Below are 18,875 nucleotides of genomic sequence, written 5' to 3' on the forward strand. Positions count from 1 at the left end.
AGGGCAGTTTTGACCATCTTAATCGGCTAGGCCCTTTCAAAACGCGAGAATTAATTTCGGGAGAGTCTTACAATTAGGAAAAATTGGCTTGATAAAATCTCCCCCAACTGTGAATCTGCATTTCCATTTGACTTCTCGACGCTAGTTGCAGCTTAATAAATTACTACCCCGATTGCTACACATAGTTTCGCTGCTTGTTGCTGCACCGAGCGCACCATCCTGGTGGTCTTTAATTATGTAACTTCGAACTCTCTGGATTCGCCCCGCACATTGCAGCCCGCCCTTTGATTCCCCTACACCCACTGCGGCTTGCACCTGCAACAGTCCGCGGACTACATTCAGCATAGTTTCGTCTTTTAACAACAATCGCGTAGTTTTCTCTCTTCGGTCCTTTATTGGATTACGCGTTCGCCGGACCGACGCGCGTCACTCACACTTCCATTGTAACGCTGTACTATCAACAGACAATGCTTTCGTGATTAGCGCGATTCGGATTGTAACTGGAAATCGCTTGCCTGCCTCTGTATCAAAGTTCGGTCTTAGTCAAACAATTCGAAAGTAATTTAAAATAATTTAAAAATTAACTTGAATTATTAATGTTTATTCGCAATAACGAAGGATAAATAAAATTTTAGTTGTTTCCCCATTATTCGTGTCAAATTCGTCATTAATTCGTTTTCCGTTCGTCGAATGCCGTATTCTCTCCGTAACTGTCGAAAAGATCTCTACCGTAATTGTCCAAAATTTATCCGCACCGTGGGAACCTTATAAACATTTAATCATGTGTATGAAATATTCGAAGACAGTTAGATTTTCAGAGTGGAGCTGTTAACGCTTCAATTGCAACATTTTTGAACGTATTTTTGAAAATTAAGAGAAACTCAGAAAAATAAAATTAGCTTAACCAAGTAATTATTTACTCGAGTAAATGTACAAGTTTTTGACGTGCAACGAAATAGCAGTGATTCGTTTATAAAAATTGGTCGAATAAATAATATTGTTTATTTGTCACCGACAAAGATTTTGAGACAGTAGGGATTTTTGAAGGACTTTTAGGGCCACTTCGAATGTATCGACCAGTATCCTGACCTGCCAACCTCTCTTGTTTGTTGAATATCGAAGCAAGTAGTACAGAGTACGATTAATCCGGCGTCTGCAAAACAAAAGTTTATGAAACATTACCGTCTATAGTATTAACTCTCGAACTTTCTACTGCGGTGAATTCCGTAAAGTCTTCTGGCTTCTTAAATTATTTTACGCTCGAAACTTGAGACAAACGAAGTTAATAGTAAACGAAGTATCGTTTCCTTTACATCGTTACAGTAGTTGAAGAAGAGTACCTCAAGAAGTTGTTATGCGAGAATTTCCTACCTCCCGTAATTTATTTTCGGTTCATTATTAATTCGGGATATGTCCGCCAGAAATCATTAAATACATTATTACATTTTCTATGATTACAAACAATATTATTAATACTTCAAAAGAAATTATAAATTTACTGACAGCAAAATTCGTGTTTCTCATTTTTAAGGTTATAGATTAGTTGTTTCAACTGTTAGATAATCGCGACAGAGATAAATAAAAATTTTAAAAACATGAAACATTGACTGCAGAATAACAAAGAGTATAACGCGAGCCAAAATGGCGGGCACTTCGCGCCGAAGTTTGCCGATTATTTTTCGAGAATTTTCGGGGTTTCCTCGGCGCTATGTTGCGAAACACACAATTCCCAGATCACACGAGCAAAAATACATGATATGTCAATTCATGTGATGATAATATGTCAATATATGTGGGATCAGGACCCCCAGACCAAAAGTATGTGGGAGATCGGGAAGAACGGGAGGGTTCCGTGGGTGAGCGCGTTAGTCGATCGGCTACCACCAGTGAGGCCGTGGGTTCGATTTCCGCTGCGGCGGTGCCCTCATTTTTCCCGAGATCCTACATATATGATAGTGTGTCCTTGGAGCGCTGGGAAACATTTCGTGTCGGTAGAGTAATGGCGGTTTCCTGTTGCGCGGTTCGTGCGTATTCCTTCGCGAATCTGTTCCACGTTTAATCGTTTTGAGGGTTTTTCTCTCTCTTTGGTTACCAGCCACTGCCGCGTGCTGCACTTCTCGCGGAAATAATTTTCCAAACAATCAACAGGTGGTAGGTAGGCCGCGTCTGATGAAGCAGGTATCGATTAGAAATAAATAGGCAAAACGGCGGCGGATGTAGGACGGAAATATTTTATGGACCTTGTTTCTTTATACACAATTGCGACAATGTTGTTAAAATAATCAACAAGGTGTGTACCAATTAAAATCAATTTTTTAAGAATTCACAATAAAGGGGAAGGATGAGCCTGTGTAATACGGAAATCAGTTTTTCGGTCATATTTGTTTTTATACAATTGCAAGGATTTTTTTAAACGTACAACAAAGTGTACTCTTTACAATAATACCAGAATTACATCGATTAATTTATCAACCATATTTATTTTCGTAGAACATCGAGAATTTTTCTACTCAGTCACCACAAAGTAGTCCGTTTCTACTAGAACAACCCTTAACCTCTTAACTTAAAAGCCCGAGAATACTCGGGTATTATACACACTATTACAAAATAATTGTTAAGTTAAGAGGATAAATCGATTCGTTGATTTTTCTCGAATAAATTCTCAAAAATGTCCTCTTCCACAATAACGGAGGAGTAATGTTCGAAACTGAATTATAACTATTCAGAGACTATATCAATATATTCCCCTATTTTTTGCCTGTAGGAAGTTCTGAAATAAAAGACAGGAAATGATTGAGAAATTATCTTGTTTAATTAGGAAATTTTAAGGAAACCTGTTCCGTCGCAAGGAACAATTCAAGCGGTGCTTGCCTTCGGACAATCGTTTATGATACGCTTGTAACTAAGTGATTACTTTCAATGATTAGGCACGGCGCAACAGTGACGACCATCCAGGCTCGCATCACAGCCTGTCTTTCGTTTGTTTTCACTTCTATGGTTGCGGGACGTCATAAATTAAGTCCTACGAAGGACCACCCAAAATAAAAGAGCACTGGGCAAGGCCCATTCAGCTCACCTAAACAGGATGACAATCAGTCAAGGATGCGCTGATTGGGCAACACACCATTCAGCATAACCAATCAGTGTACTTCCTCTCCCATGAGGACCGCCCTCTCAATACATAGAGGAGCCTCACAATTGTTACGTATGGAGACGTTCTCCACGTTTATTTCGATTAGAATTTCTAATCTCTTTTCTGAGAACGAAAAGCGTCCCAACAGGCCCCTTTTATTAACGAAAGATACTGTATGCCTTCTTTATACCAAAATCTCTAGACACTCCCTTCTGGCATCCATTAATCAATATTCTGATAGGAAATAGCCCGGATAACCTTCATTAACCCCTTTCAACGAAAATCTAACCGAGGCCTGCTTTTCATTAGAAGTGACAAAAAATGTGACTGTGACCCTACGTGACATTAAATCTTAAACAGAGTACCCCTTTCATTTTCAAGGTATATAAACCCGTTCATTTTCATCCTCTTCGGTTAGTCGAGAAGCGGTTCAGTTGAGATTCAGAAACGGTTCCGTAACGTTATAGTAATCGTGCAGTCACGTCGCGTTACAGAGTCAAGTCTAGTGAGATCGGGTTAAAGTCCCTTTCGAATCAATTCATAACCTTATAGATTCCGTTAGTTCGGTATATATTCTATTTGGTATTCAACAATCGCCATCTAACCCCGCATTGCCAGTGCGTCAACACCGTGCAACATAGGTAAACAATTCCTCTAATTGTACATTTATTATATTCATTCGCGACACAAACAACAACACTTGTAGTAATTTCAATTCAGAATACATTGTCTTGTTTGTTAACTCGCGTACCCTTAATTATTGCCTAAAATCCTAATATAATAATTGAACGTTCCCACACGATACAATCTAACCGCTCGGATTGTATCAATTAAATTATATAGAAGTTACGAGGCTCACTAATACTTAAATTCAATTCAACGAAGATTTCTCCAACCTAGTGGCTCCTCGATTTCGCATCGAGTGCGTCCACGAAATTATACCATCCTATGCGGATCCCCGATTTCGCATTGGGTTCTTCCGCATCCTAGCAGCTCCCTGATTTCGCATCAGGTGCGTCCGCGCTCTTATACAACCTCCTTTCGTATCGGGTTCGCCGCGTGTTCCCTAGTGACTCCTCGATTTCGCATCGGGTGCGTCTGCGTTTGACACCAACCTCCCAGAGGTTCCCTGATTTCCCCTCGCCGGCCTCACGCGTCGCTCATAGCCCTGGCTCGTAACACCCCATTACCATTTTCGTGTCACATCCTGTATTACCAACTAGAACTAAAATCTGCTGACAGCGTCGTTAGTGGTAGGAATTAAAATTAAAAATAGCTATATATATAGTCACTGCAGTCTCGCGAATACAATAGAATATTGTTTTCTAAAACGCTTTAACGATTTCAAATACTAATTTCGGTTATGATTAGTTAAACTTTACGTTGGGTATAAATAACAAATGAATGAAACTGTACGTACAATACAGAATATGTTTAACTGCAAAATTCGAAATGTTGTAAACAGCCAAATATTAATATGTACTTTATAAATGTAACGTATACGCGAATAAATTAATTGTTCAGAACTGTATTGTTATTGTTATAGGATGACATCATTTTGTTCCTATTATTAATTAACTACATTGCTTTGAACAGTAATTATTATATAAATATTTTTTAAATGGTTTTTATGAAAATTTTCATGAACATTACAAGACAAATGTTTTAATAACTTACTAAAAACTACAAAGCCAAGCTTTCAACGTAACTTGGTTATATATAAATAACCGTTTGCAATTTTGAAATTTGAACACCAATTATTTCTATATTTGTTAACAATAAATAAAAGATTCGTCTTAACATCAGCTACAACAATATGTAATAAAAAATGCTTAGTTTTATATTTACTTAAAAAATTAAGATGACCATAATTTTTTATCAAAAAAATTTTTTTCTATTGGGATTTATAGATAACTGAGTATCGATTAACTTTTGTTGGAAACATTATTCTGCCAGATTATCCGAAATGTTTAAAACATCCCCAGATGGCTTCTTTTGGGTCACTGAGATCTTGGTTGGTGGCCCGTCGAGAAATTTTCCGAGTGTGGTACTCGCGAAATGATCGTAATTCCTTATGCGTTGCTTCCTGGGTATCTTCTGAAAGATTTCCGATGGATAATAGGATGCTTTCTACCACATCAGCACCTTGTATGAGCACTTTGTGTACAGTTACCAATATACAATACCATGGATATAAATTCATTCCCCGATGCTCTGTGTGCAACTCGTGCTATGTACTCCAACTCTTCCGGGGTGTACTGCGTCAACAGGCTTTCTATTTGCCTGCGATTTATCATGTCACTTGCCTCAGAAAACCCTTTTTTTGGTCGGCCACCTTCACTGCGTCCTTCAAATTCAAACAGTGGTTGTTCAAACCAATCGGGCCATTTTAAAAGAAATCTGTCAACATCGCGTTCGTTGTTCTTCCATTTTTTTTACTAAATTGATAGAAAATTGTTTAATTATTTTTCTAACAAAATCTTCTGACGTCAGTAGGTAGTCTATGCCGGTTCTAACCCAATAGGCGAGGGGGGTCATTTTCTCGCGGGGTGCGGGGGGGGGGGGAATCGCGCGGGGCGTGGCGTCATCGCTGCCTTATCGCGCGGGGCGTGACGTTATCGCTGCCTTATCATTTCCGCCTGCGGTCATTATGCCGTCGGCCATTTTTATTATATTTGGCGTTATCGCTGCCTTATCATTTCCGCCGGCGGCCATTATGCCGTCGGCCATTTTTATTATATTTGGCGGGAGATTGTTTAGCTCTTGCCGCCGGCCACTTTTATTATATTTGGCGGGAGATTGTTTAGCTCTTGCGGACGGCCATTTTTGCCGACCGCCATTTTTATTATAGTATTTGGACGGGAGATAGAGAGACTGTTTCTCTCGCTCTTACGTCTTCTTACCGCACAGCCATTTATTCGCTCTTGCCGGCGGCCATTTTTGCCGTCGGCCATTTTTATTATATTTGACGTTATCGCTGCCTTATCATTTCCGCCGGCAGCCATTCGCACAGCCATTTATTCGCTCTTGATGCCGGCCACTTTTATTATATTCGGCCGACCATTTTTTACTATGCCGGCGACCATTTTTATTATATTTGACCGATCATTTTTATTATATTTAGCGGGAGATAGAGAGACTGTTTCTCTCGCTCTTGCATCTTCTTACCAATTTTCGCGAGATGACGTCTCTCGTAGAACCACATCCTTTTGAGATCGCGTCAACGGTTTTTCATTATCGCGTGTCAACGGTTTTTTCATTATCACAATGTTTTTAGACCACTTCCTTACGCTATTTATGTTTTGTACGTGTGTATGTGTATGAATGTATTTTTTCATAATATTACGTATATGTAAGTGGCAATGAATACGAGACGTAGACGCGAAATTGGAATTGTCTTGGGCGATTCACCATGAAGTTTGCAGAGGTGTCCTCCTTACAAGCTTTAGCCGTGACAAAGTTATTCGAGCGCGATATTCGAAATTACTCCAAGGTGTATCAACGGATTTTCGATCGATATTTTCGCCTTCTATCGTGCAAGATTTATTGTGTTTTTCGCGTAAAATTTCCATTCACCGGTGTTCCATACGTAACAGCTTTCGCGTATAAACCGTTGGATTTGTTGCATGAAGCGAGAAACGAGTATATAGATCTTTTACAAGTGTTTGTTTTCTTAAAACCTAAATGGAGATTGAGGGCATACTTGGAGAAGGCAGTGCGTCAATATCGTAGAACCGATTACGTTTACGAGGGAACGCTATCATTGAATGAACGTTTCATGCCTCTAATCGTCTTAACTCCTCCTTTCTTACCGATCAGAAAACGTAAATTATTTTTAACGGATGACGAAGACGAGGACATCGACTACTACCACTATGATAACAACAACAACGACGACGACGACGACGAGTAAAAATGGCAGTTTTATCATTGAAAAACTTGGCTTGGGTTCACGTTTTAAATTTGTATTTGAACGGTAGTTTCTCCGACGAGGAGCCTCGGAAAACGTTGATAGAACGGTTAATGCGAATCGACGCGACGAGTCGCATATGTTTTTTCTACACGAAAAGATTTAGTCAAGTCGTGGCACCATGGCCCGCGATCGATTCACCGTCAAAGATATTGAATATCCTCGGAACGGGCGAACGACGCATCGTGGTGCCGGTTGGATACGAAGTATAATCGTATTTCTGAGAACTGGAAATTTAACGGATGAGGTGAAATTAAAGCTTGAAAAATTGTTTCGTTAGAACAAAAAAGAAAATGGAGGGGAACAAGATGATTCGGATTTTAAAAAATGCGTTAAAGTACCTGACACACATGTCAATGATTATTAAAACTATCGATGAGTATCGCGAATGGAGCAGATCGTATATGGAATGTTTGCAATACTGTACGAGATATTTGTCATGTGCGAAGGACGAACTGTCGGTGGGCGTGAAATTTAGCTTAACATCGGTGATGTGCCGTATGAAAAGTTTGAACGTATCGTTGGGCCATCGTTTTTCACGCGTTGGAAGAGGTTTATACGACAGGAGTCGCGTCGGCGGGAGCGCAACGTCTCTTCGTTGGGAGGAAGTCGAGTCAGCGTTTCGAGATCGCATATCGACCGGACTCGTTATCAACGTTGAGCACATCGATCCTCGTCAGTTTTTGCAACATGCGAAGCGGATGATTACGAGACGCGTTACGGAATCTCTGAACAAACATTCATCGTTGAAAGTGAACATTACGTTGGAGGCGGAATTTGTGTTGCGCGATACGGTTTCAGTGAAAAGTTTCGGTACGCGAAATTTCCCTCTGTTTCGAACGAGTGATTTACGCTGCTGGTATCTGAAAGACGTTATGCCAACGATTCTGACATCGATGGGGGAGTTTCAAGAACGCGACAGCGGGTGGGCGCTATCGAAGATACTGCATCTAATAGTGAATTGCAACAAGTACCAGCCGTTGCAAGCCGGTTGCAACGTCTCTGTACCTCGAGAGATACAACTGAAGAGAGCGATCGTCAACGTGAAAAGTAACGACGAGGCCTGTTTCTTTTGGGCAGTCGTGGCGGGTCTCTATCCGGTCAAGAAACATTCGGAGCGTTTCTCTTCCTATCCACATTACCGCACGGTGCTTCGAACCGAAGAATTTCAACTGCCTATGTCGTTTAAGGATATTCGAAAATTTGAACGGGTAAACGACGTTTCCGTGAACGTGTTCGAATGGGTCCGCAAGAAGTGTGGGGCGCTTCATCTGACCGAGAAGAAGCGGAGCAAGCACGTCAATTTGATGCTTCTACGAGGGAGGAATGATTCGCACCATCATTACACGTGCATAAGAAATTTGTCGCGATTGGTTTCGTCACAGCTTAGCAAGAATAGCCATCGTATGCATGTTTGCGACAGGTAAGTTGGGAGCATTTTTTTCCTTTTCCAGTTAAAGATCATGTTATATCTTTTTTCCTTCTCAGATGCTTACAATATTTCCCGTCGCAAGAGAGATTAGACGCTCGGAAGACATGTGGGTGCGGTTTAGCAACTACGCGTACAAAGAACGGGCGCCGTTCGTTATTTACGCCGATTTGGAATGTTTGCTGGAGAAACATGAAGAACAGAGCCGCGGGGCGCGCACGCAGTATCAACACCACCACGCGTTCAGTATTGGTTATTACATGCATTGCGGATACGATGCTTCCCTGTGCGAGTATCAGGCTTGTTCCAGAGAAGAGGGATGCTCGACATGGTTCGCGACAAAGTTGCACGAGTTAAGTTGTAAATTACAGAAGATACTTGATAAAAACGCGTCGATGAGGACATTGACCGAAGCAGAAAAATTAGATTTTCTTACAGCCACGTGTTGCCACGTATGTGAAAAACCGTTCAACGACTGCGACGAAAAAGTGCATGATCATTGTCATATCACGGGCGCGTATCGCGGTCCGGCGCATAACGCTTGTAATTTGAATTATCAATCTTCGTACGTGATACCAGTGGTTTTCCACAATTTGTCCGGTTACGACGCGCATTTTATCATTAAGGAATTGGCAAACGCGTTCAAGGGGAAGATAGACGTGTTACCGCTGACGAAAGAGCGGTACATCTCGTTCACGAAACACGTTGAGAACGACGGGGGGATGGGAAGAGATTACAGGAAGTTGATAAAGTTTCGATTCATCGATTCATTCAAATTCCTTAATTCTAGTCTGGACAAGTTATCCTCGTATTTGGACAAGAGTAAATTGCGCGTCGTACGAGGCGAATTTGCACATCTTTCCGACAGCGATTTCAATCTTTTAACGAGAAAAGGTGTTTTTCCGTACGACTATCTAACGTCGTACGATAAACTAAAAGAGGAGCGATTACCGCCGCGCGAAGCATTTTACAATCGATTATGTACCAGCGAGATATCGGACACCGATTATCTTCACGCGAATACGGTTTGGTCTCGTTTCGCTATTGTTTTGGATTTTCGTTGGGTTCCGTAACGTTGGAACCTTTAACTTACGATCGCGAAATGTTCAAGAAATAAAGTCGGAATTTGTGGGAGAGCTAATCGATTTATTTGTCACCGTCACTGCGATTCTCGGAAAAGAGAGCGAGGGCTCGACGGATTGCCGTGTATATTGACGGGGCTCTCTCCCCTCGCCGCGCACCCCGAACTACTCGGTCCGCCCGAAGTGTGCGGGGAGAGAGAGAGACGAACCGCGACGACGGCCGAGTCCTCAATACAAACAAAGTTCGGCAGTCGCTAATTTGCCGTGTGTGCGTGCGGACGCACAGCGGCACCGAACAGCTGATTGCTCGAACAGCTATAAAGACGTTGGGGCAGTACAGCGACTTGTATTTAAAATTGGACGTACTGTTGCTGGCAGATGTTTTTGAAAATTTCCGCGAAGACTGTCTCGAGAACTATAAACTCGATCCGGCGCATTATTACACGCTCCCCGGTTTCGCGTGAGACGTGATGTTAAAAATGACAAAGATCGAACTGGAGCTGTTCACCGACGTGGACATGCTATTGTTCGTGGAGCGTGGAATACGCGGTGGACTGAGTCAATGTTCTCACAGGTATGCGCGTGCCAATAACAAGTATTTACCGACGTACGATTCGAGCGAGCCGTCCGCCTATCTAATGTATTTCGACGTTAATAATTTATACGGTTGGGCCATGTCGCAACCTCTGCCACACAGCGGTTTTCGCTGGGTGGACGAACGGGCGCATATAGATAATTTTAACGTCGAATCTATTCCAATCGACAGTCCCGTAGGATACATTTTGGAGGTGGATTTAGAGTATCCGCGCGAAATTCATGACGCTCACGCGGATCTTCCGTTTTGCCCGAGTCACGACAAGGCGACGGCCGGCTCGAGTCAAAGGAAGTTGCTGGCAACGCTTCGCGATAAGGAGCGATACGTTCTGCATTATCGATATCTGCAGCAAAGTTTGCGACACGGTTTGAAATTAGGGAAAATTTATCGAATTTTAGAGTTTCGACAGTCTCGATGGTTGTGCAGCTACATCGATTTGAACACTAAATTACGCACCAACGCGAACAACGATTTTTCAAAAAATTTGTTCAAGCTAATGAATAACGCGGTGTTCGGAAAGACTATGGAGAACGTTCGGAATCACGCGATCGTGAAATTACTCTCTCGGTGGGGCGGTCGACACGGTGTCGAACGATTGATAGCTAGACCGAATTTTCACAGTTGCACGGTGTTCTCGGAGGATTTCGTTGCGATTCAACTGAAAAAAACGAATATTAAATTTTATAAACCCGTATACATAGGCATGTCCGTATTGGATATATCTAAATGCTGTTTGTACGACTTTCATTATGGCTATATGTATCCAAATTTAAAAGAAAACTGTAAGATTTTATACACGGACACGGACAGCTTGATATACGAGATCGTTTGCGACGACGCGTACGAGCTGTTGAAACGCGATATCAATCGATACGACACGAGCAATTATGCTGAGAACAACGTGTACGGCGTTCCGATCGCGAACAAAAAGATGTTGGGTTTGATGAAGGACGAGAACGGTGGCAAAATTATGACGGAATTCGTAGGACTTCGCTCGAAAATGTACGCGACTCGCGTGCGCGACAGCGAGGACGCGTGCTGTGAAACCAAAAAGATAAAAGGCATTAGAACGAATGCCACGGCTAGGGATATAAGTTTCAAAGACTATATCGAGTGCCTTCATAATTATACGGAGAAAAGTGTTAGCAATAATCGTATAATGTCCGTACAGCATCAGGTGTATTCGGTATCCGAAATGAAATTGGCGCTGAGTCCGTACGACGATAAACGATACATTTGCAATAATTTGATCAACACTCTTCCTTGGGGTCATTATAGTATCAACGATGACGTTGATTTCCTATGAAAATAGGAAGTGGTGAAACTATTAGCACGAAGGTCGTTGCAACTGCGTTCTGTTTGGAGGAGAGGGACAACTTCCTTTGAAAAAGGAAGCGGTGAAGCCGTTAGCGAGAAGACCGTTGCAACTGTAGAAATATCAATTATTTTTATCGGTTAAGGAAGTGATAAGGCGATTAAGGCATTGTACAAAACGAGGTGTTTCGAGCGTTACGCTTCAGAAAGTATCACACCCGCGGAGCAGTACATAGTCACTATGCGTCGCAACCAACCGAGCATGGACGAGACGAGAGCCGCCATAGTGGCGAAAAGGCGAAGAAACGTAGTGTAAGTATAGTGAAGATAAAACAGAAAAAAATGAATACGTTCAACTTTTTAAAAATATAAAATTGATTACAGGATTTTTCCACGATCGTCGCGGACACTGCTACCACCACCACCACCACCACAATCATCACAGTCCTCGTTGGTGACGAGTAGTTCACCAGGTACGAGGATTCTCACCCGAAGATATTCGCTTGCTGGAAATTACTTTAAATGGCTGGAAATTGGCGTGTGCGTCAACGTGGATATTGCTACCGAACTGGTTATTGGAGATAACCGAGGAAACGAAATTGTGATCCCTCAGAACGCATGGATGGAGCTGATGCGTACAAAGGGGTGTTTGAACAACATGCTGTCATCGGCGAAAAACGTGACACAGCAACAACAACAAGAAGAAGAAGAACAATATGTAAAGATCGGCGAAAATTTAACATTACGTATAGTGGACCTCGACGGGACGTATCTCATAAAATTATCGAGTCCAACAGTAACATTGTACGTGACTGAGAACACCATGCAGAATTTGTATAATCTGGAGTTTTGCGTGCAAAATATGTATACGTGGTTATTAGACCAAGTTCCTATGGTCGTAGAAAAATTCGTAAATTTTGCTGTTGCGGCGCAAACCGTCCCCGTCCGGAACCAATCTTTCGATCGGAGTTCGTTGATCGAGTGCGAACTGGTGGCCTTTTGCGTGGACGCGATCGAAGCGCATAGGCGGAATTAAATAATTTTAGAAAATATTGTATGTGTGTGCGCGCGCGATGTTTTTTTCCATGCAACGTTTCATCGTGGTACGACGAAAAATGGTGGCATGTTTGATTTTCTGGCATAACGCGTTGAATCTATAAACGCATAGCGGTTTACCCGTGTATTCTGGAATAAACTAGAATCGATTCTAGTTTATTCCAGAATACACGGGTAAACCTCTGTGTGTTAATAGATTCAACGCGTCGTGTTGAGAAAATCGAACATCCTGTCATATTTCGAAAAAGCGAGAGATGTTTTTCCATGCAACGTTTCGGCAACGGACGTTGAAAAGAGGTTATACGTTTAAAAGCGAGTCGGATCGGCTACGCTAAAAATCACAGTCAGATAAACTTTCGAGGATTTGATTTAAATCGTTGAACACTCCAAATCTCGACTTGAAAGAAATTGCGGATGTCGGTAAATTCCAACATTTTGAAGACGGTATGAACAATATGCGAGTATCAGTCAAAAATATATTGATATTACAGCCAATAGAAAGCTTGCATATAAAACTGTGGTGGCAATATCACCACGTACGCCAATGCATATATTTCTTCTAAGAATTTCTCTTTCCCTTCTAACTCTGTCACGCTATTATTCTTTATTTCCTGTCTGCTAGTCGCATGCTTGGTAACCGGCCCTTCACGAATTTCCCATGCATCCTTGAGAACGTCGCCAGGGTTCTGGTTTTCGTTAGTCTCGGTCCTTCGCCTACCTCTTAGCTTTCTCTGTTTATGACTCTTTTCCGCTGTCCCTATCGCTGTCACTGTCTTCTCAAGTTTTCCTTTTCTATTCTCTTTTCTTTTTCTCCCCTATCATTTTGCCTTCTCTAACTCCGTCGTGCTTAAGATTGCAACGAGAGTCGCCAGTCGATAGTAAGCCTCCGAGACGACAACACCAACACTGCACTGACCTTCGCGCTTACCGATATCAGTAATAAATGAAGTGAGGACAGTCTCTGGTATTTTATATCCCCTTACCCACTTCAAAACCATGAGTCTGGTTGGTTATACGGAATGAGTGATGGGGCCCATCAGTAATTTCGCGTAGCCAATCCGACTCACGGCTTTATGCAAGCTTTCTATTGGTTGTAACGTCAATATATTCTTTAACGAATACTCGTATATTGTCCATACTCCTCTTCTAGATGCAGGAATTTGCCGGCATTCGTAAATTCTTACAAGTTGGTTTTGGAGCGTTCGACGATCTAATCCAATCCTCGAAAGTTTCATCCATCTGTGTTTTAACATAACCGATCCAACTCACTTTTTAATATGACCTCTTTTCAACGTCCGTTGCGGAAAAACATGCATGATTTCGCGCGCAACGTGTATTCCTTCAAATTTAAATAATGTATGTGTGAGATGATGTTTTTTCTCATAAATAAAACTATTGTCTTTTTCATATGTCTCAATAATTATTTTTATTCGATAAGATAATTTTTATACAAACAGTTTCAGACAATTTTTCGAACGATATTCGTCAATGGGTTGTATTCCACGATGCAGTCGTGTATTATCAAACAGTAGGCGGTCGTTGATGGAGGGACATCGGCTCGACATTCGAATTCGATTCGTACATCGATCGTGGCGTTTTTAAGCGCTTCGTTTTGACGGGAACAATCGAGAACGACGAGCGGGGCATACTTTAGAAAATTCGCGACGTCGAGTAGCGCTTCGTCGTTTCCATAGTACGATTCTTGAAATTTCGCGTACATATCGTAGAGCAACGCGTATTTACCTTTCTCGAAAACCGATGTTTAAATCATCGTACGGATAGGTTTCCGAGTTCAAGTAAAGTCGAATATTGGCTAACTGACAATGATCGAATCGCGTAACCGTTTTCATTAAGCTGTTCCGTCGATCGGTTTGCAAAGCGAATATCACGTATCGCGGTTTTTCCATTTGCGGAGCTGTTTTTATCGCCCATGTATGCTTCGTGGTTGCTTGCAGTAGAGGATACTCGTACAGATCCCACGATCGGAAGCTCATGCCGATCGACCTGTCACTGTCTAGGATACGTAACATTGATAGTTTATGTATTTCGTCCAGCGTGACGTGTGGCATTCGCCATTGAATTTTGTACAGATCTAGAACGGGCTTCGCGTTGTCGGAAGAGCCGTGCAACGCGTTCGCGTCGGTACGCGAGCGTATCAGAATCAACTCGTGTCGAGCATTTATTACGACGCGTTTGTAGTCTTCGCAGAAGCCCAATAACATGCTCATAGGTACGCAAAAATTGAAATTGATCGCCGCCGTGGCCGTGGCCGTTGGCTTCGGATCGTCGTTGCCGTACAACCACCCTGCATTGGACAACGCGTTGCTTCTCGTCTTGGACAGACTCGCATAATTCTTCAGGGTCGTGGTTGTACCAGGATTTCTGGACCGATCGATTTCCACTCCGTTCAATTCGTAGCGTATTTCCTCGAACATGAACGGGACGGCATTGTTGTCGAGACTCGCCGTGTCGATGCGAGATTCTCCGGTCGGTAATTCGAGTTTTCCCGGTAAACTAAGTTTTCCCTCGACGTATAAGAAGCTTCTGCAGGGAAGCGTGTACAGATCTTGCTGTTGAATAGGTATCCTTATATCATCGTTGTTTCCGAACGTTGTGTTGGCATAGGGATTGTACGTGTGCAGCTCGATCTTCGTTATACGATTGTCAAAGATCGGTGCTTTGGAGATGCCCAAAATGTCCTCGAACATGGTTCTCTCTGCCTCACTCACTGTTTAACGACGAAACCCAAAGATCGTAGATACCTTGCTTTCTCCGCGGTTAATTTCTTGCGAATCGACGCGTTTTCCTTTGAAGGAACAGGGTTATATAAGGCGGGTGCCTTAGAACAAGTGTTCAAAATCAGGTTACGTGACTGAGTCCTTTATTTACAATAAAGAGTGATGTCGCGAGAGCGTCCGGGGTGGTTCAACTAAAACCGGCGATTCGCTTAGACTCGCGGTTGAACTGTATTGCAACTTAGCAACGACCGGACTAGACTCTAAGTCACTCGGCGGATACGCGGCTGAGTCTCGACTTCGTGACTTCCTCTTCGCGTCGGTAGTCTCTGCCTTATATCTTCCAAAAATGCTTGTCGGCTGATTGGTGGAAGTCCTTGCGGGGAACTTCCACCAATCCGTGCATTTTGCATAACACGCCCACGTTCCACGCCTCTCGTGCGTGAGAAGGGTGAGCGTGTCGTTCTGTTAAAAATCTAATTTTGGTGATGCAGCGGGGTGTCTTCCGGGCCCCGTGCTAAGTGCGGTACGTGACTGCTGGCTTACGTCAACGGGCCCAGCTTTCCCGGGTGATAGAAACCAGGCACGCGTCGCTGGGACACTCTAGGCTGGAGACCCTTAGACTACCCAAAATTTATGGCGTCCACTTGCGCTATTGAGTTCGTCGCTAGGAACTACAAGGACACATCTGTCCGCTAAGTGGCCAAAAACGTTAAAGACGTTTTCTCACAAATAGCGTCTTATGCTGTGCAAACCATAAATCTTTCTTGGTGCTGGTGCCTATAAGTATGGTACTAATACCTAAAAGTACTACGGGCAACGCATCGGTCCAACGTTGCGTGCCGTGGCACTTTATGGCAGCTTTGAGCTGTCTATGGAAGCGCTCGACCATGCCGTTTGCCGCCGGATGATAGGCTGCAGTTCGAATATGCTTCGCGCCTAATAAATTGCTCAGGTGTTTGAACAACTGCGATTCGAACTGCCTACCCTGGTCCGTTGTGATCCGGATGGGGGTACCGAATCTAGCCACCCATCCGGCGACAAACTCTTTCGCTACCGTTTCTGCCTCGATATTGGTGATCGGAAAGGCTTCGGGCCAACGCGTGAAGCGATCGACGCATGTGAGGCAGTATCTTTTGCCGTCTGATATCGGTAGCGGGCCCACCAAATCGAGATGGATGTGCTCGAATCTGGCGGACGGCGCTTTGAATTCCGATATCGGGCTGAAGACATGTCTACTCGTTTTAGCGCGCTGACATTCGGTACAACTGCGAGCCCAGGCGCGACAGTCGCGTTCTATCGACGGCCAAACAAATCTCTGTTTGCAGAGTTTCGCGGTGGCCTTGATACCTGGATGGGCGCAGTTATGGACAGCTGAGAACGCGTGTCGGCGAAACGGTGCTGTTACGAATGGGCGCGCGACATTCGTTGACACGTCGCAATAGACTTCGACGTCGCTGTCGATTAATTTGACGCGCTTGAGCGTTAATGAGGTGTCGGACGCGGTTAAGAACTTGTCGACTTCTTTGTCGTTTTCTTGCGAACGAGCTAATTCCGTGTAGTCTATGGTCGACGCGATGGATTCGATTCGCGATAGTGCGTCCGCCACCTCATTATCTTTGCCGCTGATGTGCCGAATGTCAGTGGTGAACTGGCCTACGTAATCCAGATACCGAAACTGTCGAGGGGAACATTTGTCGGATCTCTGGTTGAACGCGAAAGTCAGAGGTTTATGATCGGTGTATATCGTGAACGAACGACCTTCGACCATATGTCGGAATTTCTTAACCGCTGTATATATCGCTAGAAGTTCGCGATCGTATGCGCTGTAGTTACGCTGTGCGGGCGACATGGATTTCGTGTGGAAGGCTAGTGGCCTCCACGAATTTCCTTGTCGCTGTTGCAGCGTTGCTCCGATCGCGAAATCCGACGCATCCACCATAATCGCGAGTTGCGAACGACTCGATGGATGCGTTAGTAGCGTAGCGTTGGCAAGTGCATCTTTGGATGCTTGAAACGCTGTTTCCGCTTCACCTGACCATTGGATCGGGGCGTTGCCTTTCGCCGTCCGACCGCTGAGCAGGTGGTGAAGCGGTGTTTGTACCGCCGCGGCGTTAGGTATGAACCGTCTATAAAAGTTTAACATACCGAGGAACCTACGGAGCTGTTTCGCGGTCTCTGGTTTCGGAAATTCGTTTATGGCCTTTACTTTTTCAGGTAGAGGCCTCGTGCCGTTGCCGTTCACAATATACCCGAGAAACTTGACTTCGGTAGCGGCGAATACGCATTTGCTCGGGTTGACGATGACACCGTACTCGTTAAGCCGCTCGAGGAGTTGACGCAGATGTTCCATATGCTCGTCTTCATCGACTGACGCTACTAGAATATCGTCTAGATACGCATAGCAAAAATCGAAACCGCGTAAGACGGTGTCGATGAAGCGTTGAAACGTCTGCGCCGCGTTGCGCAAACCGAACGGCATGACGGTGTACTCGTACAACCCGAACGGCGTCGTTACCGCGGTCTTCGGAATATCGCGAGGGTTTACCGGTATCTGGTGGTACGCGCGGACCAGGTCTAACGTAGTAAACACTGTCTTCCCTGCTAATGTTCGCGCGAAGTCCTCGATATGTGGTATGGGATACCGGTCGGGGATCGTGCGAGCGTTTAAGGTCCTGTAATCGCCGCAGGGCCGCCATCCGTTGTCCTTCTTCTGCACCATGTGTAGGGCAGAAGCCCACTGGCTTTTAGAAGGACGGATGTGACCCCGAGATAACAGTTCCTCGAACTCTGCGCGAGCGACCTTGTACATATCGGTGGACAATCGGCGGGTCTTACAATACGCGGGAGTGCCGGGAGTCGTTACAATATGATGTACAACATCGTGTTTGACTTGCCTAGGAGTCGCTGTGGGTCGGGTCACGTCGGGAAACTGGGCTAGCAGCTGGTGGTAGCGTGAGTTCCCCGCGATGGTCCGGATGGAGTCCGTGAAACCCACGACGGTGCGTCCCGTTGTCGTCCGTGATGTCGTCTGGTCGATCAGGCGTCGTCGCCTGAGGTCCACCAGTAGGCCGTAGCGCGTGAGGAAGTCGGCGCCAATGATGGGTTTTCCCACGTCGGCGATGATGAACCTCCACTGGAAGGCCCTCCGTAGTCCCAGGTTGAGGTCCATCACGCGGATGCCGTAGGTGCCGATCGTCGATCCGTTTGCCGCAACCATCTCGTATGACGTCTTGCTGACTCGGCCTTTGACGAGTGTGCGTGGATACACACAAAGGTCCGAGCCAGTGTCGACGAGGTATTCGGTCTTCGTCACTTTGTCCGTGACGAAGAGGCGGCAGGTGGATGTTCCGTCACTGGCTGCCGCGGTCAGTGTCGGAGGGACTCGTTTCCCGCATACGAACACGGCTGGCGGCATTTGGTGGACTCCTTCCCAAACCTCTGGTGGTACCAGCAGACGTTCTCCGTCTTACCCGATGACCTGGACGAAGACCGACTCCGTCTGGGCGTCCCGCTTCCCTTGTGACTGCAAGGTCGGGATGTTTCGGCGACTCGAAGCTC

At 44.4% G+C, this 18,875-nt stretch overlaps 1 protein-coding gene and 1 long non-coding RNA gene across 2 annotated transcripts in view; both read left to right on the plus strand.

Moving 5' to 3' along the window:
* LOC143363814 (uncharacterized) overlaps positions 1-18,875 on the plus strand; it is a 264,793-nt gene that overhangs the window by 172,165 nt on the left and 73,753 nt on the right. The gene's annotated exons all lie outside the window — the stretch shown is intronic.
* On the plus strand, positions 10,727-11,515 carry LOC143363820 (uncharacterized). Its single transcript, XM_076804351.1, has one exon. The coding sequence runs from the start codon at positions 10,733-10,735 to the stop codon at positions 11,513-11,515; it is 783 nt and encodes a 260-aa protein (XP_076660466.1). The 5' UTR covers positions 10,727-10,732.

Source organism: Halictus rubicundus, unplaced genomic scaffold (assembly GCF_050948215.1).
Source record: "Halictus rubicundus isolate RS-2024b unplaced genomic scaffold, iyHalRubi1_principal scaffold0139, whole genome shotgun sequence".
Lineage (NCBI taxonomy): Eukaryota > Metazoa > Arthropoda > Insecta > Hymenoptera > Halictidae > Halictus > Halictus rubicundus.

Excerpts from the sequence above, each read along its gene's own strand:
- LOC143363820 (XM_076804351.1), top strand. The coding sequence starts at position 10,733 with ATGGAGAACGTTCGGAATCACGCGATCGTGAAATTACTCTCTCGGTGG.